General features: G+C 42.9%; 1 protein-coding gene across 2 annotated transcripts in view; it reads left to right on the forward strand.

The window, feature by feature from the left end:
- The window catches only part of FES (FES proto-oncogene, tyrosine kinase), a 481567-nt gene that overhangs the window by 356773 nt on the left and 98172 nt on the right, over positions 1 to 26622 (forward strand). For both annotated transcript variants that reach the window (XM_086948863.1, XM_086948864.1), the window contains 2 exons: positions 13615 to 13824; positions 26317 to 26439. In XM_086948863.1, the coding sequence (XP_086804989.1) occupies positions 13615 to 13824; positions 26317 to 26439 (333 nt within the window). The remainder of the gene's footprint in view (positions 1 to 13614; positions 13825 to 26316; positions 26440 to 26622) is intronic.

Consider the following 26622-nt stretch of genomic DNA (forward strand, 5'->3'; position numbering starts at 1 on the left):
ACACCCAGAGCCACACACACACACCAAGAGCCACACACACACACAGAGCCACACACACACCCAGAGCCACATATACACCCAGAGCCACATACACACCCAGAACCACATACACACCCAGAGCCACATACACACACAGGAGAGCAAGCACAGCGAGGGGGCATGGAAGCAAGCACAGCGAGGGGGCAGGGGAGCAAGCACAGCCAGGGGGCAGGGGAGCAAGCACAGCGAGGGTGCAGGGAAGCGACCACAGTGAGGGGGCACGGGAACCTGGGTTGAGGAGAGCCAGCACAGCCAGGGGGCAGGGGAGCAAGCACAGCCAGGGGCCAGGGGAGCAAGCACAGCAAGGGGCAGGGAAGCAAGCACAGCGAGGAGGAGGGGAAGCAAGCACAGCCAGGGTGCAGGGAAGCAAGCACAGCCAGGGGGCAGGGAAGCAAGCACAGCCAGGGGGCAGGGAAGCAAGCACAGCCAGGGGGCAGGGAAGCAAGCACAGCCAGGGGGCTGGAGAGCAAGCACAGCGAGGGGGCAGGGAAGCAAGCACAGCGAGGGGGAAAGGGGGCAAGCACAGCGAGGGGGCAGGAAAGCAAGTAGAGCCAGGGGGCAGCAGAGCAAGCACAGCCAGGGGGCAGGAGAGCAAGCACAGCCAGGGGAGCAGCACAGCCAGGGGGCAGGGAAGCAAGCATAGCCAGGGGGCAGGGAAGCAAGCACAGCAAGGGGGCAGGGAAGCAAGCACAGCCAGGGGGCAGGGAAGCAAGCACAGCCAGGGGGCAGGGAAGCAAGCACAGTGAGGGGGCAGGGGAGCAAGCACAGCCAGGGAAGCAAGCACGGCCAGGGGGCAGGGAAGCAAGCACAGCCAGGGGGCAGGGAAGCAAGAACAGTGAGGGGGCAGGGGAGCAAGCACAGCCAGGGGGCACGGGAGCAAGCACAGCCAGGGGAACAAGCACAGCCAGGGGGCAGGGAAGCAAGCACAGCCAGGGGGCAGGGAAGCAAGCACAGCCAGGGGGCAGGAGAGCAAGCACAGCAAGGGGGCAGTGAAACAATCCAAAAGACTCCTTTTTTATGTAAACAGGAGTGTGGGTGTGAACATGAATTTACTGGAGGGATATGTCGGTGCGTTTTGTAACTTCTTCACCAGAGAAGTCTCGAGTCTGCCACGAACAGAAGAATAGTCGAGGGGGAGTTTGTTCCCGCCGAGGGGCTTCGAAGCGAGGTTCATACCCGCCGGGGCCACCGATGATGACAACATGGCATAGCGTCGACCTTTGAGAGGAGCATTCGGCATAACAACAACAGATTTTTTTTACAGTAAGGTTTGGACCCAACAAATTGTAATTTGTCTTCCCACTGTCATTCCGAATTATATTTGGTCTGGCCTCAGGCGAACACATAAGGTGGTCATATCAGAGAGAGGCTCTGTAATGTGTGTTTAGTAAAAAAACATCGCAGTTTCATGGGGTTTGATATGTTCTCATCCAATCACCGAGACATGGAGGCAGAGCTTTCACCAATCAATATATTTGCTTTATCCTAAAATAATAATGTAACCCAAAGAGAGACTCCGTCTCGGAAAAGGGAACCTTGCCAGGTGATAATAACAATAATACGTGTATCATGCGCTCACTTAAACCTGTTACAAAGATCAGTAACACGCACAATGTTTACAATTCGCAGCCGAGAGGCATCTCACATCTCGCACAGACGGGGGGGTTACTCTACTCACCAACCGGTCCAAAGTCTGTCGATCTCGAGCAGCAACTGCGGACCCTCCTGGTGCTGAGAACTGCTCGGAGCTTTGAAAAAACAAAGAACACTGAAAAGACATCACCCTTCATCAGCCGGAAGCGGGCGCCGGCCTGGGGCGCCACAGAGGGGCCTAGAGTCACTTCCGCCTTGAAGAGTGTGTGAGCAAACAACTGCTAACAAGGCCAAAGTGCAGAGGCAATAAAAGCAGCAGCGAGGGTTCATGAAGAGCTGTATTCAAGAAAAGAAAACCCTGAATCCCGCCTAGAGATCACAGCCCAGGCTAGCACTTAAGCCGTGAAAGATAGCGCTATATCGGGCAGCTACTCCTACGACTGATGATGGCAAAGTGCAGTGTGTGGGAGAGCAGCAAGGGTTTCATGGACAAGCTCAACTATAAACAAGAAAAAGACGAGCGCAGCTAGGGAAAAAGGCAAGAAAAAGACGAGCGCAGCTAGGGAAGAAAACTTACCGACTCTGGGGACGCCATGCACACGACTCGGGGGACGCCATGCACATCTTAGATCCATTGGTGGTACTTCCACACTTCCAGCCAAATGTCATCTGGTATGCAAGGGCCGGACGCGGTCGGTCAGAAATGGCTGCCGCAAAGCTCCGAAATTTTCGGAATCGGGGGCGTGTTTTTTAGTGAGTGTCGGATGACGTCACAGATAGAAAGAGCCTAAAAAAACACGCCCCCCCCCAATCCGGAAAAAAGGGGGATTAAAGGAAGTGACGCCTCTTTCCTCCAATGGCTGGCCAGCATTTACGAGGCCAGCCAATGGAGAAGAGGGGCGGGTTCAAGCCCCCTTACTAAAAAACATAAAATCTCGGAGAGCCGCCCACTGCTTACACAGTGCGACTCAGTCCTCAACCTAAAAAGAAGGAGGGGGGCTAAAAAAATGCAGCCATTAGTTTACACTGGTGAAACACACCAGGAAACAAGTGAGGCCACTTCTACTCAGGCCCCCTGCCCCCACTCAGTATGTGCATACATTAATGGGCCGGCCAGCGAGACAAAAGGAGTGACATCTCTGCCTGTTGCTAAACAGGAGGTAATGAGCGCCCATCTGCCTCTAAAAAGGCCACTCAGACACCCACTGGGCCACTGGCTGTATTCGAACAATATAGACAGCGCCCAAATCGGCCACCTAGACTGCTAAAAAAAGCAGCCCACAGCAGGAACCTCTGACACCGGCCCCTCAGGCATTGCCCGAATGCCCGCGTTACCAATCCGATGCTGGCAGTAAGGCACACTTTGGATGGAAGATGGCCTCTGAGGGCATATTGCTCCCCTTCTACTTCTACTCAAAGGCGATGAACACAGAAGTGCACTTTAGTATTCCATATAGTAAATTGATTAGGCATACATCATTTTTGGGTGATATTGTAAGTAAGGAGAGAAGCACTTAGGATTCATACTCGATGTCCATCGTTGCATATGTTGCACTAACATGCTGTTGATAAGCATTAGAGATGTTCATCTGGATTTGGAAGGTGGCTAGGCATTAAACAATGTAGAAACCGCTGGCCACCAACACTTTGAGGTAGGTATTGTTTTCGTCAAAAGCATATTGGAAGGCATATAGACATATGGATAAGCTGGTTTCCTGGTGGTTTCTTGTGTAAACTGCAGGTCGAGGATGCTTATGTGGTTGCCTATAGGTCAAGCAGTCTGCAAAGCGGAAAGTGATGAATCAATCCAGAACACAGTTGGACACAATAACCCTGAACTAAAGTGTCTCTAGCTAGGCCTAATGTCCTCATTAATGGACGCTGCCAACTGGCTTTTGATCACTAGAAGGCAGTTCTTAAGTGTTAATAATCCTTAGCGCTTCATTAACTATCTCTGTAGGGGCCGTTAAATGCTGCAACAGAGCTGAATCTTTGGGAGTATTGATTGAGCTGAAGGCTGATGGTGTGACCTCAGAGTTGGATCTGTGGAGATACTGCTAACCTTTTCCCTATGGCAGAGAAATGTGTGACCTAAGTGGATAGGGAGATTCATCTGGTTCCAGAAATGGTTACTTGGGAAGGTGGAGGATCTGGCCAGTTTTTATTATCAAGGGAGCAGTGATGTTTAGAAGAAAGATAGGGATGAGAGGGTTGGGAGTGAGTTTAATGATGAGTTGATGAGTGGAGGTAGGCTCTCAGCTTTGCAAATTGCTTTTAGGAAGGGGGTATTTTGATTAAGGATTCGCTGATCGGGTTGGAAGAAGTGTATGTGGATGATGTTGCAAGAAGGCACCACACAAACACACATACTTGGTTAGGTCGGAAGGGGGACATCATCTTCTGTTATGGATTTTATCGTGGTAGGAAGAGGAACAAGAAGTGAGCTATGAATGGTTGTTCTGATGGGTAGGAGTGAGATGAAACCTTGGTAGAATATGTTGGTGGGAATTTGTTTGCAACATCGCCTGCTAGGATTTATGTTTAATGAGGTGGTATGGTGGTCTGATCGGACATGTGGGATTAGTTAAAACAAGAGAAAATGAAGGCTGAAATGATGCAGTCTAAAGTGTGATCTTTCAATACTGAGGGTGACTTCACGTGTGAAGTAAGCAGTAGTGAATTGATAAGGTGCAGGAAGTTGCCTTCATGGTTGCCATGGTGGGGTGTCATGGGAGACTGACATCAAAGAGGTAGATATAGTTATTGGCAATTCTGACTGTATTTCTCCCAGTCTCTCGGTTGCTTGCAATAATTTGTCTTTCCCTTAGTTTCTTTCACACATATTTTTCCAACATCTTTCTTCCTTCTCCTGTTGAAAGAAACTAATTTTCATTATTTCATGATCGTTTTTCACTATCATTCCCTATATATATATATATATATATATATATATATATATATATATATATATATATATATATATATATATATATATATATATATATATATATATATATATATATATATATATATAATAAAAGCAATACTAAATAGAAATTGGCCAATTGTTTTAACAGATAGCATTCTGAAAGAAGACCTTTTAGATAAACCACAGGTAACTTTTAGAAGATGCAAAAACATCCACTGACAGCAGGGGCTCCTGTGAGTATGTGGTTGCCAAGTAAATAGGGCTTCTATAAATGCACAACATGCCGGGCATGCAATTTTGGTATAAACACCACTAAATATAACACCCCTTTTAGTGAGTATGAATACAAAATCAAAGGCAACTATGACTGTCGTACAGAATTCGCTGTATATATACTTACATGTACATGCGGGCTCAGATACGTGGGCAGCACTATTAAACCAGTGCATGTAAGAATACTACAACATATACGAGCGATTATCAACAGCGATCCCACCTACCCGGTAGCAAGGCATTTTAAGGCAATTCATGATAAAAACATTGATTGTTTAACTTATTATGTAATTGATTCAGTACCGGTACCTAAAAGAGGTGGGGACAGAGAAAAGCTTCTGAGACAGTTGGAGACTAAATATATATTAAATCTTAATAGTAAGTCTCCATATGGATTAAACAACACAGAAGATATGCACACCTTCTTATAAAAACAACTGTAAAATAATATAAAGCAAAATACGGCAAAAGTTGAATTAGATTTTTATGCAAATGCACAAGCCAGTCTCTTATTCCTAAATTTTAAATACATTTATATTTTTTTCATTGTTTATATGCACTGAGCACTTTTTTAGACAATGCAGATAACATATTTGGTTTTATGCCCGGGCTCGGACTATTAACCATAGAAATTTGTAAAGAACTTAGTATGCAAAATGTCAAATTATCGGCTTTTTAAGGATAGTCATTACAAGGCATTGTTTTGCACATGTAAAAAGAGGAATTTCCTTTATGTACTGTGACTGCGTAATATTGCACATTATTGGGTTTACAGGCATTTATGCCGATATATGTTTTAAATTCTAAAGTTTTATTTCTTTAAGAATTTTAACACGAACCAATGCATAATATTGCACAACAGTGGATCGATTTTTAAGCATTTATGCTGCTATATTTAAATTCTAAAATGCAATTAATTTTAGAGTTGTTAAATATTGTAAAATGTCATGTAATTGTATTGCACATATTTCTTATTTATTTAATATTTATGGCATGATCTTTGCACATTTATAAAATAATGCTTATCTATACAGTGACTATAAAAGAATGAAACCGTTAAGATTACATAAATAACGTGAATGTTAGATGGCATACATGAAAAAAGAGAAAAAATGCATTGTCTTCACTTTTTAGCACCACGTGGTGAGAATAGTTGAAAAAAACAAGTATTTAATGTGGAAGGTTACTGCATGGTCGCCATGTGATCAAGGTTACTTGTTAACCGAAACGCGTCATGCCAGAGAAGAGCCGTGATAAGAGAGAATAAATCTTCCTGAAATATTTACCTACTGCGTGGTGGTACGTTATTCTGTGGTACGAAGTACGCTGGATGCAGAGTTTACAAGGATATATATATATATATATATATATATATATATATATATAGATATATATATATATATATATATATATATTGGGCTCGTCAAATCCCGGCAGATCCCCAGGAATGATAACAGCACTCGGAAGGTTCCTTCTCACAGAGTTAATTTATTGATTACAAGCTGCACCACAGACGCGTTTCGGCGATTTGCCTTCATCAGTGTGTGTGTCCACACGCACAACCAGGTACATTTATCTCGGTCAGCATTCGAATCGTGTAAGGGTTACGCCCCATAATGAGCATAGACAGAGGACTATATCCCTCCCAACAACTGCGAGCTCCATATTGTAATGGTCAATATCCACCATATACATTACTCATGACCGATACGATGAGACATTATGCAACCTACAGATAGGTAGACATATATATATCTGTGTATTTTTGTTCATGAAAGGCCAATGGCCTACAGATAAAAATAAATGCAATTTAGGTCCTGTGCCAGCTCTCCCTGCAGTCTCCCCGGGTCTCCTTCTGAGTCGCTATGCTCTGCATGTCTGTCTGTCTTACATGTATGCCCTAATAGCCTTTATTCTACAATATTGCCACTTGTACTGTTACCAGCTAGCCGTCATTTTCTCTTAAGCATTGCATTTTTAAGTCTAAGCAATTGTATTTTATTTTCTAGCCACTGTGTTTTGTGTTCTAGCCATTCTATGTGCCTGCCTGTGTTTTGCCTGACTGTTTTGTTGCTGCATCGCCAGCGGCTTTTTACTGCTATTTTTCTCTCTCCTCCCGACTTCTGCTTCCCACCACCAAGCACCCCTCCCTCCCCAGGACCTACTTAATGGAGGCCGCAGCGCAACCCATTGAGCAGGTCCTGTGCCAGCTTTCCCAACAGTCTCCCCAGGTCTACTTCTGCATCCTGTCGAGTCGCTAAGACCCAACCCTTTCGACACAGATCCTCCGCTGCCATTACCCTGATGTGCCTGCCCGAGTTTGCCTAACAAGACTGCCTTTCATTTCCTGTTTAGTTAGCCTGTGTGTCTGCATTGCAAGGCTTCCCTCGTAGCCTTTATTCTACAATATAGCCGCTTGTACTGTTCCCAGCGAGCCTTCACTTTATGTCTTACCCATTGTGTTTTTAAGTCTTACCCATTGCATTTTATCTTCTAGCCACTGTTTTATGTTTTAGCCATACTGTTTGCATGCCTTTCTTTTGCTTGACTGTTTTGCCACTACCTCGCTGGGTACTTTTCCCGCATTTTTTCTCTCTTCTCCGGTTTTCCACCTGTATAGCATTCCTCCCTCCCAAGGACTTACTTAATGGAGGCTGCAGCATGGCTACACTGCCGGCATGCCAAAGTCAAGCCTGCCTGTGCCTGTCCACACCTACACTGCACCCAGTGCCAGGAACCCTGGCCCTCCGACTACCCACAACAACAACCATAGATGCACGGAACAACGTTTCACATGCTGCAGCTGTTGTTTCACCTGCAATTCAGGACCCACTGCCCATACAGGAACCCTCACCACACCCACCCAAGAAACCATGAACACCTCAAAAGAGCTCCAGTGATTCTGATCAACGTCCTGTCCTCATGCAGACACGCCACATAAATCTGGGACACCACAACCACCTTCGCCCCAACGTGATCTTTATCACCGAGATGTGGCTGGACCCCCCTCTTCAACACCTAACATCGCCACCGCAATGCCCGATGGCTACAAGATGATACAGAAAGACTGCGCCAACAAACACAGAGGAGGCATCGCAATCATCCACAGGGAAATCTTCTGCTGCACCCTCACAGATGATTGCACCACACCAATCATAGAACCCCTTAACTTCCAGCTCCAAACCGATGCCAAGACAACCTTCAGAGGCACCCTCGACCACAGACCCCCAGGACCTCAATCTATATTCTCAAACTACATCACTGAATTCATCGCTCCTCTAGTGGTCGGCTCCAGACACTATATCATACTCAACTTCAAACTTGATGACAACAACAACGTCAACGAAGGTAACAACCTAGGCAGTAGTAAGAAGATTGCCCACGTAATAGTGGCAGGACAAGGACAACCCACTTCCAGTTAAAAGCAAATTTTATTAAACACAATTCAAATAAGCACAAATAAAATTATAAAGTTAAAAAGCATGTCAACCAAGCAATTGTGGTACAACGAGTTACAAATGACAACTTATAAAACAAATTATTTAAGAAAAGATTATACAAAGTAACAATAATTCATAAAAAACACATATAAGCTCTCTATAAGAAATGTATGAGTATTTTGTCGACGCGCGTTTCGGTGGCCAGGACAAGGACAATTGAAACAATTCATAATTAGAAAGTAGCATACAAAATAATGAGGTCTGCCTGTCACATGGCATAGGTGCATGCACACCTGAATCGGTATTTTAGCATCAAATTGGATTTGATGGTAAAATACCGATTCCGTAAGGCCTCTGGGACTCTGAAGAGTCCCACCTACAAATCGGTAAAATTACCGAATTTTTATTTTACCGAATCGGTAAAATTACCTAATCGGTAACTTTACCGATTCGGTAAAATAATGCCCCCTACATACCTGTCACCCATTTACCGATCGGTAACGGCCAAAATCGTCCGTTACCGCTCGGTAAATGGCCTGAAACGGCCACCTACATCTGGCCCTTAATCTCTAATTTAGTTGCTGGGTTTTAAGACGTCTACTATGCCCAGGAAGAATATAGTAGCAGAGCAAGAATGTGGCAGGTGGTGTGTTAATGGTGGGTTGTGAGGGGTGTAGGTTTCACGTGGTAAAGTGGTTAAAGATGAGGTTGTGTGGTGTTAGAAATATCTGTATGTGTGTATGTGTTGGATGGTGTGTAAGAGCAGAAATTTGAAGTTAGAAGACGCATGAAGAAGCTGCTAGGAAGTGGAACCTTCTTCCTTTGGATATTAGGATGGAGAATAATGAAACTATGTTTAGGAAGAAGTTGAAAACTTGCCTCTTTACCTTGTGATTGGTTCCTCTACACTATTTCACACTCTCTCCACAGCGCGGGGACACGCCGGGAGGCGTCACCAGGCGCTCTACAAACTCCTTTAAATTAAATGAATTATGGCCCTCTGCAAATGTGAGGTTCTAGAATGGCTAAACGGGCGGTGGGGTGAATGCAAGTGCACGATGAACTATCTTGTGAGTTAGAGATGACCGGACCCTTTTATTTTCTGACGGGCTCCATAGAACCGTGATGTGAGTGTTTAGGTATGGGGATAGAATTCATGATTTAGAATTTTGAGTTAGCGGTTACACACTGAGGAATTAAAAACGTCTATTACAAAGCTACATCCGTGGCGTAATAGTTTACATGTACCGAAGCTGGGGAGAACGCGACATTTGGTGACAAGATAGGGGATGCGTAACCCGAAGAATCAACATGGCTTTCCTAGAGAGTTTGCATGGTCCAGGAACTGCTAATGTGGGCCACACATGCCTTTGCTGATGTGAAGATTGACGTCTGGATAATGTGGAGTCAAAGCGACACTCCAGCCAGTGCGAAACTTTCAAAGAGATTGAAGACCTCTCAGAGATGTTTATTTATCTTTGGCTGGAAACCTGCTGATAAAGCCATGAAGTAGGTTCTGCACCACAATGCAACACTGAGCTAGAAGTCATACTAAACGATAATGCTCAAGCAGAGACAACCAGATACATAGAAACGCTAATAGCAGCAACAACATGGTACGGAAAGTGCAATGAGTTACGACAGCCAGGTGCAAGAGAACGCTGTGAGTAGAAGCAAATAAATGCAGAGAAATCATGTACAATGTAAAGAGGTGAGAATGGTGTAGACCCTGTGCAATTATCAAAGCTGTTACACTACACCAAAGATAAAAACCGTATCACATGACCAGAGAGCGGGCATTACAAACTAAATAGCGCATCTTAAATCCACGGCCTCCTTTAAATACCGCCAAGAAGCAGAATATTGGCACCAGATGGACTGCCTGGATAGAAACTTTTGATGATTTCATCGATACACTGAACAAAGCAGATGATAGAAAAACTATCACATATCTCAAAAATCTTGCAGGTGAAGGAGTGAAAGAAGTAATAAAGAAAATATCACCTGCTGCCAAAGTCTCTTACATTCAAATCAAAATAGTGCTAAACAATAATTTTAATCAAATGCCGAACGTTGATCATTTCAACCAGGAAAGACAGAAAGCTGGTGAAACGATAAATGAATTTGTTGAAAGGCTTTAGGCGTGGCCCTTCCGCAATGGCGAAAGAGTGTCGCCCCTCTACCAACTGCCTCAAAACGGCAGAAAAGGAAAAATAAAACGATAATAAACAGGTTTTATTATCATTTTCTTTTGTCTTTTTTGCTGAGTCTTTGGGGACGGGGTCATGGGTGATGGCAGGCACTGGAGAAGTGGTAGTACACTGTGATCAGTGTGCATAACGGTTTGGCCGGCTGTCTCAGGAGCCAAACCAACATGTGCATTGAAGCTCTCTCCAATCCCAGCTACATTGCTTGGTTGAAGAGAGCAGGCACAGGCTCCCAGTCTTCCTGGAAGTGCAAATCTAGAGCGCTCAGGCCAACATGAGAGCAGCGTACAGATTGGATGCAGTGGAGTCTGGGATTTTAATTTCCACATGAATGTAAATTTCCCACCTATGCACAAGTTTGCAGGGGCTGTGGGAAAGAGAATCATTATAGAACAGTTTGAAAGGCAAAGGAAAAACAAAGTGTGTCACGCCAAGAAAACAAAATGGAAGCCTGAACGCTCCAGAATCTACATTCTACTCATGCCACAAGGTCAAACGGCAACATCCGCTGTGGCAAGTCGACACCAAATGAAGTTGATCGTCATATCAAACTTTGTCTAAAAGTTCTTCAACGTCATTGTCAAGAGGGTGTGAAGAAGATAAATGTGCGAAGTCGATGTTTACCTCAGGGAAACACGTGCAAGTTGGATTGGCTGCAGGCAAGGAAAAATGTATGTCAAAGAAAAGTCGACAAATAAACTCACAAAAGTCATTCAGACATTGTCCTAAAATCGAACTAAAGGAAAATGGCTGTTCCATACCGTTCATTGTAGACCGTGGTGAATTGAAAAACATCATGCCTGAGGGGAAGTACAATTAACTGTCTTCACTACCCTGTTTCACACTGTCGAAGATTAAAGTGTACACATAAGCTGCATTGACACCCTTAAAAAGGCAAGGTTCATTTGTAGCAACGACGAAGCACAAAAAGACCAAAGTACAAGCACCCTTTCACGTACTTCAAGGTACTGCATTAGGTGCCTATTTACTCAGTATCAATATGGATGCTGAAATGGGACTGTTATCTGTAAACTACAGCATGAATGCTCATCACAAAATAGTAAGTCAGGTTCCATAATTTTTTTCATGGATTAGGAAAACGTTAAAAAAAATTTAATGTAAAAATTAAAGTGCAGCTGCATATTAATGAGGATGTTGGTCATGTTGCTCAAAGACATTCTTGAATTGCACTTCATTTACAGGAAGCTGTTGACAAGAAGAGCTTGAGACCTTACTAAAACATGATATTGTTACTCAATATACTGGTCCAACAACATGGGTTTTACTCATAGTAGCCCAAAAAGAACAGTGAAGGAGCTGTACGCATCTGTATTGATAAGCATCAAGCTAACAAGGCAATTGAAAGAAAACGACCTCCAGGGCCATACATCGCTGATATGATAACATTGTTGAATGGTGCCAACATAAATTTAATTGTAAAGTCCAGTACACCTGCTGCAATATCATTGGAACAAAATTGTTACTACCACGAGCACAGATAATGATATGTTAATATTCAGAGACATGAATGCATATCAATTCAGGTTACAGCACACTCCACCTCTTACAAATGACAGTGAATATCAGTAATTCAAAAATGTGAAAGATGAACTTTGTTACTCAAGAAGGTATTGTTTTACGAGGTTTGAGAACTGTCATACCAGAAAGTCTGAGACAGCAAGTCATTGAAGTGGCACAGAAGGACATTGCGTAATTGTCCCCACTAGGAGAGCTCTCAAGGACTGGTGTCCTCTTCTTGATGCATGAGTTGAAATTTGATTTAAAGGCCTGTCTTTTGTGCAACTGCTTATCTACCAAAACAAAGTGTCCATTGAATCCATTGAACATGATCTTCCAAAGCATGCGTGAGAGGGAATCGCTGTTGACTTCTTTGGACTCTGAAAATTGACATAATCTAATGGTAGTTATTGATGAGTATTCTCGAATTCTCTTGATAGAAGTGCTCTCATCGATAACTCTGGAAAAAGTCATTGAGAGGCTAGATGGTATTTTTGCAACATGGGGAATTTCTACGATGTTGAAGTCCGACACCGACCCACCTTTCAACAGGCAAGAATTTAAAGACTTTTTTACTCATCTAAATGTCAAGCATGAGAAAAGCACACCTCTTTGGTCACAAGCAGATGGCATTGTTGAGCGTTTTATGAACACCCTCAAGGACACTGTTCAGCAAGCTGCACTAGAAAACCTTGAAATCAGCTCTTAATTCTGCTCTTCATTCTTATCAGTCGACACGCTCATGTGCTACGAACACTGTATTTACAGAAGGAGATTGAGTCAGAAAGTGCTAGTCTGATGCTCTATTTGATGCAGACTCATTCAAAGTTGTGACTAGTAAGGGACACATGGTGACTGCTCATTGTCCTAGAAAGACAATTACACAATATTCTTCACATTTCAAGCATCTACCTCCTCATTCCACAACTCCAGATGTCAGATATGAGGCTATTTCAGTTGAGACTTTTGAGAGCCCGATGACTGCACCTGTCTCTGTATCACCAGTACCAGTTATGGATACTTCTCTTATCTTTTCAAAGCCTCATAGAACAAGATCTGGGTGATTGGTTCGAGCTCCGCAATGACTTATTGAAGAGTTGAGATGTATATATGTAATATTTGTACTTTTTATTTAACAAAGGGGAGAGATGTAGTGTCTTATGAGTCAGAGATGACAGGAACCTTGTAGTTCCTGACGGACTCCATAGAACATTGATGAAAGTGTTCGAGTGCGATTAAAGAATTCATGATTTAGAAGTTAGCAGTGACACACTGAGGAAAGATCTGTAATACCAAGCTCCGTATGTGCCGTAATCATTTACATGTACCGAGACTGGGGAGGTGGCGACACATATCATCCTGTAAAATCATGCTATGCCTAGAATATTATTTTTAGATAGACACGCATATTGGCAATATTCTTCAGAGTATTTAATTGCTAACCCTGTTGAAGACTATAAGACTGATCTGGAATTTACATATATATTCCCTGATTTCTTTAAGATGCATTGTAATGTCTTTGCGAGTAATCAATATTAAAATGTCCTGAGATTACTGTTGTTCATTACCTCTTTCTTTAAATGCATTTCTTACCTCTACGCTTTGTGATTTGCAGCTTCCGCCACCGGTGCTACTAATTCCTGACTCTCAGAAGCCTCTCTGGCAGCAAGACTGGTACCATGGTGCCATCCCTCGCTCGGAGGTCAATGAACTTCTGTCGAACAGCGGGGAATTCCTAGTCCGAGAAAGACATGGCACACAGGAGTATGTTCTCTCTGTGCTGTGGGAAGGACAGTTAAGACACTTCCTCATTCAATGTACGGATGTAAGTATTACAAATGTACATCTACTACTGGTGAAGAAGAACTCCTTCTTAAAAAGAACTGCTAATTAGGATCTATTTTGCTAAGCGGCATCATTTCAGAGTATTTTACTGCATGCAGTTGGAGTATCTGTGTGCCACCTGGGAGAAGGTACATAGACCTTCAAGAGACCACCTGTGTTCCCAGATATGAAAGGTCCACAGATCTGTAACTCCAAAGCACTACAATAAAACAATATTAATAACTGCCAGGTGTGTTTGTTGGCTTTAAATCATTTAACAACTCTGTATACAAGTCTCACTCTATTTAGATGTCATCAGAAGAGTGTTACAGTACTTGTTCGAAACATATTACATTCCTCAATAGATGTTAAACTCTAGTTTTTTCTACAAGGGTCTTCCCCTTGAAACACTTATTTTGGGCGCACTCCGATTAACCAACATTGATAACTTTTCGATTTGTTTCTTAGCTTTCGTAGCATTTTTGATCCCCTATTGTATTGTTAACATTGCAGATAGATGTTTTGCATTATCTATTAGGATCTAAAAATGTTACTTTTTCGAAAAATAACAGTGAAGTGATGTATAATATAGGCTGCTTTCCTGTTACATTTGAAAACTCGCAGCACTGCTTCTGATTGTCAGTCTATTTTCAGGATAGTTCTCTGTTGTTCTGAGAATGGCCCAGGGTCCTGCAAGGCCCATCACTACAACGTATGTTCATTTCCTGTAATCAAGAGAATCTCTTAACTACCCCGTAAAAAACTGAGTAATCACCAAAATGGATTGTTCTCCCACATAGTTCCTTCATTTCCCTACTTCTCAGCGCTACTAACCATCTCTGCAGATCTCAAATAATCTGATTGGATGCAATCCTTTTTCCGATCATGGCAGAATCGAATTGGATCTTGTTTTGGGAGGGGTCGATAGGGAGCGCCCAAGATGGCAGCTGGATCGTACTTTGCCTCAAGACCAAACCTGGGTATCAGGATTTAGATCATGGATTGTGGAATATTTTGAAATAACAGAAGATTCAGCTGAACCCTTCTCAGTCTGGGGCGGGTTTAAAGCAGCAGCACGGGGCAAGATAATTGCTTTTACAAGCGCCCAGGCGAAGGAAATGAAACTAAAAATAGCTAAATTACAATCTGCTGTCGAGGAGCAGTATTTATTACAGCTTCGGTCTCAGCCAAACCAATTGGAACAAGCAAAAGCATGCTTTAGGGATTTTTTTATTCTCGAAGAAATAAATAGCTCAAAAACTTTTCAGCAGAAAATTTACGAAGCCAGTCAGTTGGTTGGGAAATTACTAGCCAACTCTGTAAGAAAAAATCAGGAATCTTCTCATATACTGAAAATTCAGGACCCTCTGAGTGGGATTGAAGAGGTAGAAAGTGAGAAGATCTCCGGGATTTTCCTGGACCACTTTAAGAGAATTTATTCCACAAACTACCAGGTAGAGGAAGAAAAGATTCACGAGTATTTTGCGAATATAGAGATTCCTAAAATCTCACAATTTCAGAAGACTCAAATAGGTAGTGAATTAACTGTTTCAGAAATTCGTACAAGTGTCAAGGCAACTGCTGGGGCAAAGGCCTGTGGCCAGGATGGGTACCCTATTGAATTTTATAAAGTATTTCTTGCAGAACTAGAACAACCTCTAACAAAATTATTTAACCATATTAAAGTAGGGGGCCACGTTCCTGGGGTTTTCAAAGAATCGACAATTATATGCTTTATAAAAAAAGATAAAAATAAGGATGATGTAAATTCATACAGGCCAATCAGCCTTTTGATCTCTGATTATAAAAATTTTATGAAGATATGGGCAGAAAGATTTGTTCTGGCAGCACAGGAAGTAATCCATTATGATCAGACTGGGTTTATTGCAGGACGTTATATGGCCACAAATACGGAATATCTAATTCAGGCATTGGACTATCTGAATGCCAATTCTGTGCCAGCTTGCATTTTAATGGTCGATGCCGAAAAGGCATTCGACTTGGTGAATTGGGAAGCCCTATTCTATTCTCTCGGCCAATTTGGATTCCTGGCGCAAATAGTTAAGATGCTACATAATATATATACTGGAGCATCTGCTCAGGTAATAATTAATGCGAAATAGGCCGGGAGGATGAATGTAACCAGGGGCACCAGGCAGAGCTGTCCCTTATCTCCCTTGCTTTTTACCTTTTTTATTGAGCCCTTGGTGGCAAGGATTAGGGATAATGCAGCTATCGTGCCCCCCATCATCGGCATGTCTAAATTAAAACTATTTGCCGACGACATTATCCTTTATCTTGCTCCTGAAAAGAAGGTAGTTGAGAACTTACTGAAAGAGTTTAAAGCCTATGAAAAGATCGGGGAATATAAGATAAATGCTAAAAAAAACTGAAGTCCTTGCTTTAAATACAGATATAGGATTTCTCCCTAATTTCTTGCAAGTCCAAGCTGCAAGAAGAGACCCAATAAGATATCTGGGTATTTTTGTAACTGCAGAGTATGATAGGCTTTTTGACCTAAACTACATCAGAATGAAAAATATAATCAAGCACCTGTTAGATAAATGGCTTTTGCTACCATTGTCAGTGAATGGTAGGGTGTCAATGGTTAAAATGTCAGTTCTGCCTTTACTTATATTTTTGTTTACTAATGTACCGATAAAAATTAATCTGTCTTTTTTCAAAGAATTAGAAACAATGTTAAGAGGATTTATCTGGGGCAATAAAACTCCTAGAATTAAGCTCTCGGCGGTACAAATCTCAATAGATCAGGGAGGGTTAGCGTTACCCCACTTAAAGACATATTACAAAGCTGCTTTTTTTGATATAGTGGCAGGTCTTTTGAGGGTAAAAGACACTTCCTCATTCAATGTACGGATGTAAGTATTACAAATGTACATCTACTACTGGTGAAGAAGAACTCCTTCTTAAAAAGAACTTCTAATTAGGATCTATTTTGCTAAGAGGCATTATTTCAGAGTATTTTACTGCATGCAGTTGGAGTATCTGTGTGCCACCTGGAAGAAGGTACATAGACCTTCAAGAGACCACCCTGTGTTCTCAGATATGAAAGGTCCACAGATCTGTAACTCCAAAGCACTACAATAAAACAATATTAATAACTGCCAGGTGTTTGTTGGCTTTTAATAATTTAACAACTCTGTATACAAGTCTCACTCTATTTGGATGTCATTAGAAGAGTGTTACAGTACTTGTTCGAAACATATTACATTCTTTAATAGATGTTAAACTCTAGTTTTTTCTACAAGGATTTTCCCTTTGAAACACTTATTTTGGGCGCACTCCGATTAACCAACATTGATAACTATTCGATTGGTTTCTTAGCTTTCGTAGCCTTTTTGATCTCCTATTGTATTGTTAACATTGCAGATAGATATTTTGCATTATCTATTAGGATCTAAAAATGTTACTTTTTCGAAAAATAACAGCGAAGTGATGTATAATATAGGTTGCTTTCCTATTACATTTGAAAACTCGCAGCACTGCTTCCGATTGTCAGTCTATTTTCAGGATAGTTCTCTGTTGTTCTGAGAATGACCCAGGGCCCTGCAAGGCCCATCACTACATCGTATGTTCATTTCCTGTAATCAAGAGAATCTCTTAACTACCCCGTAAAAAGCTGAGTAATCACCAAAATTGATGGTTCTCCCACATAGTTCTTTCATTTCCCTACTTATCAGCGCTACTAACCATTAACTGGACAATGCTCTGCAGTGGTCGCATTTGTGCCGTACTTTTTCATTAGTGTAATTTACATGAATGAAATATATAAACAATAGATGCTAGAGCCCTCGAAGTAGCATTTTTTAAATCTCATTATGAGTGACATTATACGTTAAACTAGACATTTTGGACAGCACTGTAAATTGGGAAATTGTTTTCCAATGCAGCTTTGATATAGCTGGCTACACATAAATAAATGTAGAGGTGGTTTTAAATAATAAGAGTTCTCCAGGCACAAAGTCATCAGCCCATTGGACAAAACTTCACGCTAATGTCAACTGCATCCCTCTTAATGACGATCAGAAATGCATTATTCCAGGCTCCTGTGGTTCCTCCGGGATCCTATTATTCTTCAGAGAGTTAGATTGGGGTGAGGGTGCCTTGCTGTCTTAATTTGAATGCTATCAAGAACAAGAAAAACAGACAGCGGGTCTCTTTGTGACCACAAAACAACCTTTCAGTATTACCAAACCCGAATTGCGATTTGATAGCACATCACCGAATCGCAATTTGGATTAGCGACTACGTACTGAATTGCTATTTGGAATGAGTGTGTTTTGGGCATCCATTTCAAATAGCATTTCACAATGGGATGTGTCAATGTTACTCCCAGTCGCAAAACATTAAAATATTTTACCGATTACTAACGGGGAGGAGTCTCCAATGAGTATTTCTTACCCTTTGTGAAAGTTTTTTAAAAATGTATTTTTCGGTGTAAGAAGGCAGCTTTCTCATATAAAGTTTTCGTTTTTTTTTTAAACATGGTCTGTTTTCATTTTAGGAACTAAGCATAGATGCATCAAGCTAAATAGCAATCGCAATCGCTGCGAAACAGCGATTGCGATTGCAATTCCCACTTCCACAATGCATCAAGTACAAACGCAGCAAATTGCGAAATCGCAAAACAAAGAATCGCTAAACCATTAGGAAACCCCCATTGCGCTTCCTTAAAAGTGATTTCCCACATATTTAGCGAAATCATTTGCGAATTCGCAGCCAAATAGCGAATTCGCAAATAAATCGCGATTCCCATTCATCATCAATCGCACATAGCGAAAATACCATAAATCGCTAAATACGAGTCGCAATTTAAGGAGAAGCAAAACCAGGTGGTAACCATGAAGTCAAATTGGCAACAACAAAAAAATATTTTGCAAACAACAAACAGGTGTTGGGTAAATCAAACACACTTAAGTAGACTCAGTAGGAGCATGAGGAAAGTCACAATGGCAGGTCTCTACATCGTGGCAAGGCAGCTGAGGCTCCAGGCTGCAGCTCAGAACCGACGTAGGATCCAGGAGCGCATCTTCCGGCTGCGCATTACACTACTGGGACAGAGTGAAGAGGAGATCTACTCCAAATACAGGCTCAATGGGGCAATGATTAAGAAGTTCATCAGAGACCTTGACCCCCTGATGCAGCACCCAACACGGAGGACCAATGCCGTGCCCACCCATGGCCAGGTCCTGTGCTGCCTGCACCTTCTGGCCTCCGGCAGCTTCCAGGGGATAGTTGCATATGCAGTGGGTATATCCCAGAGTACACTGTCACCTGCCTACAGAGTTTCCTGGACGCCATGCTGAGCCAGATACATCACTAAATCACCTTCCCAACAACCCAACAGGACTTAATGCAAACTAAACTGGACTTCTATCACACCGCCCATTTCCCCCATGTAATTGCTGCATCGACTGCACCCACATTCACATCTGTCCATCCGCAGAGACCGAATACATGTACCGGAACCGCAAGTCACACCACTCCCTCAACATTCAGATGGTCTGCAATGCGAAGACCATCATTACAGATATTGTGGCACAGGGAGCACGAATGAATCGTTTATCTTCCGGCACAGCGGCATACACACCCGCTTGGTCAGGGGTGAATTTGGCGAGGGACATCTCCTAGGTAAGTACACATGCCCACATACAGTATGTCAAGACCAATTTGCCGCGCATAACAGGCACTGACCCTCTGCTCCTCATTTCAGGTGGCAGCGCCTACGCCCTCCGTGAATACCTCCTCACCCCATACCTCAACCCAGCAACACCACAGGAACGGAGGTACAATGCTGCGCAGATACACACCAGAAATGTGAAAGAGCGAACATTTGGCATGTTAAAGAGTCGATTCCGCATCCTCCACAAGACTGGCGGGGCCCTCAAATACCGACCCGAGATTTGCTGCCGCATCGTTGCCGTGTGCGCTATGCTGCACAATATTGCCACCAAGCGGAGGATACCTATTGAGGTGTCTGGTAGTGAGTCGTAGGGGGACGACCTGCCCCTTGCACATGTGCATCATGTACATGGGGAGAATCCTGCTGAAGGTCACAGGCGCCATGCCAACATCACACAGAACTATTTCTAGTGCATCCATACCCCTCACACAACACTGCACTCATGCAAGCCACATCAATGATTGACATGAGGAAGAATTGTTTTCAAAATAAAGCCTTTGTTTAATTCACAAGCTCTCCATGTGCTTACATCAGCAAAGAATAGGGGTACTGTATTCAGGCATCCAACTTCATTTAATCTGAGCTGGCGTGCATGGTTACCTCACCACGGCACTGCCGGAAATGTCAAGTAACTAGCGTCTCCTGCCTGACGCACCCTGTCGCCTCTCACCCTCCACGTCAGGCAGGTTTTGTCGGGATGCAATGTTGGCCCGGGAACTGCGCCGCCTTTCTGTTTGCACCGGCACAGACAGGCTGCTGAGGCTAGATGTACCTTCGCTGGCATCATCCCCCCCTTGCATTGCCATGGTCTGCTGCCTGTTGGTGCTCCACAGTGTTGGTGACCTGCTCCAGGGCCCTTGCAATATCAGCACAGCATTGGACCATCTGGATTTGCATGGCCAATGATCTGCGCGACAGCTGGGAAGTGGCATTCCAAATCAGGTGATTGGAGCGTGTGTAGGCAGATAGCCGTGTGAAAAGCTGCCTGTGACGTCTGCGGGTGATGTCCTGCTGCGCTACCATCAGCTGGTTGCTCTCCTTCACCGCTGTGGTCAGTTCCTGCACACTCTCAGTGAGGAGACTAATGTTGTGTGCAGTTTTATATAGCTGCAGCTGCATTGCTGCCATGTGCTGCGCCTGTTTACGGTGCACAGCAAGCATCTGAGCCTCAATGCCCAGGCCTATGTTGTGTGCATGTTGCTCCATGTCTGCTGTGGTGTGCACAGAGCGTTGCTGCCTTAACCTGCTGCTGTTGTGGGCCCGCACACTTGCTGGGAGTGGTGTCTGCCTCCTGGGTGGGGGTGGGATCTGCTCCACTGCCATGCGTGCCGAGTGGTGAGGTTGTGCTCCACCTGTAGCTTCTGTTGTGGCCCTGGGTCTCGGTGCAGGTGCAGGTGCAGTTGCAGGTGCAGGTGCAGTTGCAGGTTCAGGTGCAGGTGCTGGCTGGCTCTCCCCCTCCGTCTCTTCAGGTGTCTCCGCAATGTGGAGAATCTCACTGTCAGACATGTCGCCATCAGCAGCACCTGTGATGTAGATGAGTGCATGATTAATGATATGATTCAGGCACCTGGGATGTAGTAACATGCATGCAGGCTCGCTATTGCTTGATGTCTGCATTCCCTGACTGGCTTTACGGTTCTGTGTTACTTGACTATTCTGACTGTGTGTGGCTATCAGGGCACATTGACACACTACAAGTTCCACAATGCATTTGGGGGTTTGGGAGGAGCAGGGACTGGATTACTGGGGTTACAAATATGGATAGCACTGGGGGCATGGGCATTGTTAGGGTACGGGGTCGCAGTAGCATGGCTCTTACCTTGAGAGTGGTGTGTGGCGCAGGAGGTGTCCAGCCGAATGACACCCACGCAGGCTGCAGGGTGGATGGTGTCCTCCACTAGGTCTTCCATGGGTGTGTTTTCAGGGACTGTGGAGTGTCCTCCTCCCTTAGCCAGTCTGTCCCCCAGTCTCTCAGCAATGCGCTCCTTGGCACGACCTCTGAGGTTGTACCACCTCTTTTTTAAGTCATCAATGGACCTGTGCGTGACTCCCACTGCGTTCACCTTAGCCTTGATGCTCACCCAGATGCACCTCTTGGTAGTCTCGGGCACCTTCCGGGACAGCTTCCCAAACAGTTGGTCGTGGTCCCTGCTGACACCTTCTATCAGGTACCCCAGTTCTTTTTCGCTACATTTTATTTTGCGCTGCCTGGGTTTTTCACTTTGTCCTGCAGCTTCCTGGGACATTGTGGTATTTTGTTCAATCCTGTATTGGTACTACAGGGTGTGTCTCTTGGAGCTCAGTGCTCTGCCTCCTCCTGTATCCAGCTCTATGATCCAAATGATGCATTGAGCAGGCTACTTCCTGGTAGTGATGTCATCATTGTGCTCAAGTTGCGACTTCATGTTTTTGCGATCTCGCAATCTGCGAGATCGCTAATAGCGATTTCGGTAATTACAAAATCGCAACTTGGGGGTTGGAAACAGCCGACTGTGCGATTTTGTTGGGATTTTTTCAGATTCGCATTTGTCAATTGCGGGCAGTTGCGAATCGCAGATATTTAGCGATTTTGATGATGCATTCCATTCTGCGAATTCTAAATAACGATTCATTATGTTTCGCTATTTGGGATTCGCAGAACGGGTGCTTGATGCATCTAGGGGTAAGTCGTTATTGTTTACTTAGGACTTGGCATTATTGATTTTAGAGCCTGATAGTCTCTTCAAGATTGATTATTGCAACGCCTTATTTGTTAACTTCAAGAAGAAATTTTTTAGAAAACTGCAGATTCTGCAAAATGCAGCTTCCCGATTACTTCTGGGTATTTTCATCCTGAATATCTTTTCTTTCCTGACTAACCTTCATTGGCTTCCCAGTGCATTGATTTTAAGGTTCTCTGCATTGCCGTTAGGGCACTTCACGAGAAGGGGCCAGAATATTTTAAGCAAAGTGTCTGCTGGTACATTCCTCCCTGATCACTCCATTCAGCAACCTGGCTGTACCCAAATTCAAAAAAGTTCAGTGGGGAGGAAGGAGTTCTTGCACTGAAAAAGGAAAATGATCTGAAATGTGTTGTGACTTAAATTCTCATAATGCATTATTTCCCTTAGTTGCCTGTTCCCTGCTGCTCAGCCAGTATGAATGTGTTGTGTGTGGAATGTTGGACTGCTTAATGAGAAAGTGGAATGCTGGAGTGCCTGGTGTGGTTGAGAGAGAGAGACAGTTGGAGTGTGTGGGCTGAGCAGCAAGGATGATGCACGTGGTGGGGCTGAACTTCATATCTTCTACTTGCTATCTAAACCTGTAGCAAAGCCTAATAAACCTTCTACTTATAACCTACTTCATGGCTACCTCGGGACTTCTTTTGGATTGTAACACTAACCTTCAGGAAAGCTCTTAAAACTTGGCTTTTCAAACAGTAACTATTTTTCGCACAACCATCCTCAATTTCAGTTGACTATCTTCTTATGAGTTTAGCGCCAAGACACCTTTGGGTATTAGGGCGCTCCTCAAATTCTATTTCATTCTTTCATAAATCTTGTGATGCTTTATTTAGGTTGTTAAGTCAATATATTGGTTTTACCTGCCTATATTTGAAAAATAACTACACGTGAAGTCCTCCTGATTATAATACTTATTTGTAAAGAACAGTTGGCAAAATGTAATTTAAAGGACCAAGGGAAGGGCTAAAATATTTCGGAGTTCAAATACATTTGCCAATTAGTGCAATTCAAAATCATGGTAATGTTGTTACTGGTTCAGGTGGACTGAAGGAATTGGAAATCACTGAATTTCATACTGAGGGGGTTAATATCCTTAAAATCATGACACAGCATGTGTTTTTATATACATTCAAATTCTACTATTGTCACTTTTAGGCAAACCTATAATATCAGTTGATAAAATGTTAAGGTATTTTTTTTTCTGGACAAGAAAGGCTAGAACACCGATGTATATCCCTCTTAAAAACACCAGTGGCCTGATTTTTCAAATTTAAAAAAATGTCTCAGCTCATTGGTTTCGGTCATCCTGATTGGAACTAAAACCTTGCCTCCTTAGGTTTGTTGGTATCTTTGGCCAAATGATACAAAGCCAACAGGAGCAAAGCCATCTATAATGCATGCCTTAAAAACTGGAAAGAGCATTTGATTAACATGTTTGGAAAAACACACTCGTACCACCCTGATACCTCCATTTGGGGCAACTGTGATATTAAAATGAACAAGAAAATATTCTTCTGGAATTCTGAAAGTTGGACATTTTTGGATTGGTATGAAAATGGATGTTGAGTCCTTGACGCTTAAGTATCAGGTGTAATAGACAGAAAGAGTAACATAATAGTTTGATCTTTTCTAATACAGTCTATCTACAATTTTATGTGGAGCTGCTGACACTCAAGGGATAGCAAAAGACACACAAATGATGGATGGAATACGGAACAAATCAAACATTCACCTCCAGTCAAAAGATCTGGTTTAAATTCATCATTATTTTGCTCACCATGCCACCCCAGCTTTGACCCAGCCATATGAAAATCAGTCTTGGCCCTGCTCCTCATGGGAATAGTCCAGCCAGAACTGCCAAGCCAGGTCCTCCTGGACCAGAAACAAGCATCCTGTAGCCTGTTTCAATCTATCACCCCTCATCAGCCAGTCTAGCTTGAATCCAGTAGCACAGGAACAGGGTTAATACCGATTTGTATATGGCTGGTTTTAAACTGGAAAGGCATGGTGAGCAAAAACACGATAGATATAGGCCCAGGTCTCTGTACTAGGGTCAATGTTTGATATTGTTCAGCATTCTGTCCATCATTTTTTCTTTTTACATTCAACACTCTAGATATATGCAAAATAATTAAGAAAATACTTTACTGGCACCTACTGGTTGAAAGTTACGCCCGTATAAGGAAGTAGAGATTACAGAAGAAGACTAATGTAAATGTGGTTCGATTATAAGTGCAGATTCATTGATGGGGATTTTGTGTGGTAATATGTGTATTGTTATTGCTAAGGGAAAATTCAGATTAGATGGACCCCCAACATGAGCTCCACTATTATACAGAATAATCTAATAGCTTTAACATTGCCATAAATAATGGTTAATGCACAAAGGATCTGGATGTTCTTACCTACAACAAGTAGATGGCTAGATTTTTGTCTTAATTTTGCCTAGCAAGAATGAAATGATCCTTTACCAGAGATATGACATTGTATGGTCGGCTTTCATTGTGTTGTATGCTGAGGGGGTTTTTCTCATCCAAGTTTGCTAATTTGCTCTAGGAGTCTTTTATAGAAACAAATATCAAATGTAGACTGTTTTTACTGCTCCGTTATAAGGTACATGAATCTATATATTTATCTGTGAAAGTTGTGTAGAGACTAAACTAAGAAATGTAAATCGTTGGTCATTATTTACTATTTTGTTAAGTATTGTATGTACTTGCTTAAAAAATAGAATTTAAAAACATATTTTGTCTGCAGGAAAGTGGGGTTTCCATTTGTTTTGTTCATTGTTGAGCTAAAGTTGGACAACTTATTGACTTATTGCACAGCCTATTTAGGGTTTGCTTACTTTTCTAAGGTTGGTTGTTGTTTAAAATAAGGACAATTGTATGGGGGATTGCATTTAATCATAAGTATTCTTGTGCTTGAAGACTGAGTAACTAACCTTGGCTTTCCATTTCCCCTATCGTGTAATTCACAGAAATTAAGAGATTTCCATACTTAATGAAAGATAATTCACAACTGTGACATATTTCTCACTAAATATGAGTTTTGAAGCCTTCTGCGTGTGAACATACAATCGAACATGTACATGCATCCACTCTTCATGATTCTATTAGCGATTAAGTTCCATGAGCATTATTTCCAAGGTCTAAACTGTGCAGCTCTCGATTTACCCTATCTACGAAAAACTTGATTAGATCTGACAATGTCTATGCAAATGACCACTTTTTTAGTGAATGGCCTAGTATTTCAATAAGGGTGGGCGTAGTTCGTGAAGTAGCGCTACGCGAACCTACCCGAAGTGCACTTCGCACTACGTGAACTTCACGTAGCACTACGCGAGCTGCGTAGTAGCATGTTCGCACTGTGCAAGATGCGTTTTCAATGATTGCACAGTGCAGACAAGCATCCGGCACTGTGCAATCAATGAAAATGGCATCTTGCACAGTGCGAGCTGTAGTTTTCTGCTGCTCGAGTAGATTTTTACTCGAGCTGCAGCTTTCTCAACGCGAACTGGTAGTTTCTCATTGCGAGCGGTCGCGAGCATGCGCAACCACTCGTAATGAGAAACCTGACCGCCCCGCGTTGAGAATCTCTCCGGGATGTCATGCTTGCTCGCGGTCGCGAACATGACGTTGAGGACCGCGAACAAGCAAAAAATTACCGCTGCACTACACTACGCTGCACTACGCGTGTTCGCACTGTGCTACGTGCAGCTCGCGCAGTGCACAAACTACTCGCGCAGTGCGCAAACTACGCGAGCGTAGCGTAGTGCTTCGCCCAGGGTTAGTATTTAATAGTAACACATTTTCGCACCCATATTCATACGAGTCACATAAGTATTGGCCAGGGTTTGGAATTGTATAACACAGTTTGCAAGGTTTTTTTTAATGATACGTTATTGTTTCTGTTAACGTGTCATCTTTTGTTACAGGTTTTGGGTCTCAGACTCAGTTTGGCCATGTGCACAGTTGTAATCCATTGAATGTGTTTCATATAAGGATTAGGGACAAGGAAAGTTTGTAAACTTTTATTTATTTTTGCTATACTGCTTGAATTGCAGAACATGTACCGCTTGGAAGGGGAAGCATTTTCCACGATACCTTTGCTTGTTGACCATTTCCTGAAGACTAAGCAGGCAGTCACAAAGAAATGTGGAGTCATTTTGATGAAGCCTATCCCAAAGGTAACTTATTTAAGAATCAAATGCAGTCTTATTAAAGGTTAAACAATATGCCTAGCACCTATCTAAAACCAGCCTTGTGCATAAAAGGGGTATTAAAGTATCTTACTAATGACAAGTGTGAAACGTATCCTTGAAAACCCCTTGACAACAGTGACACATATTGTATGTTTGTCGTATGTTGGA

This window comes from Lissotriton vulgaris, unplaced genomic scaffold, assembly GCF_964263255.1.
Source record: "Lissotriton vulgaris unplaced genomic scaffold, aLisVul1.2 SCAFFOLD_1550, whole genome shotgun sequence".
In the NCBI taxonomy this organism is placed as follows: Eukaryota; Metazoa; Chordata; class Amphibia; order Caudata; family Salamandridae; genus Lissotriton; species Lissotriton vulgaris.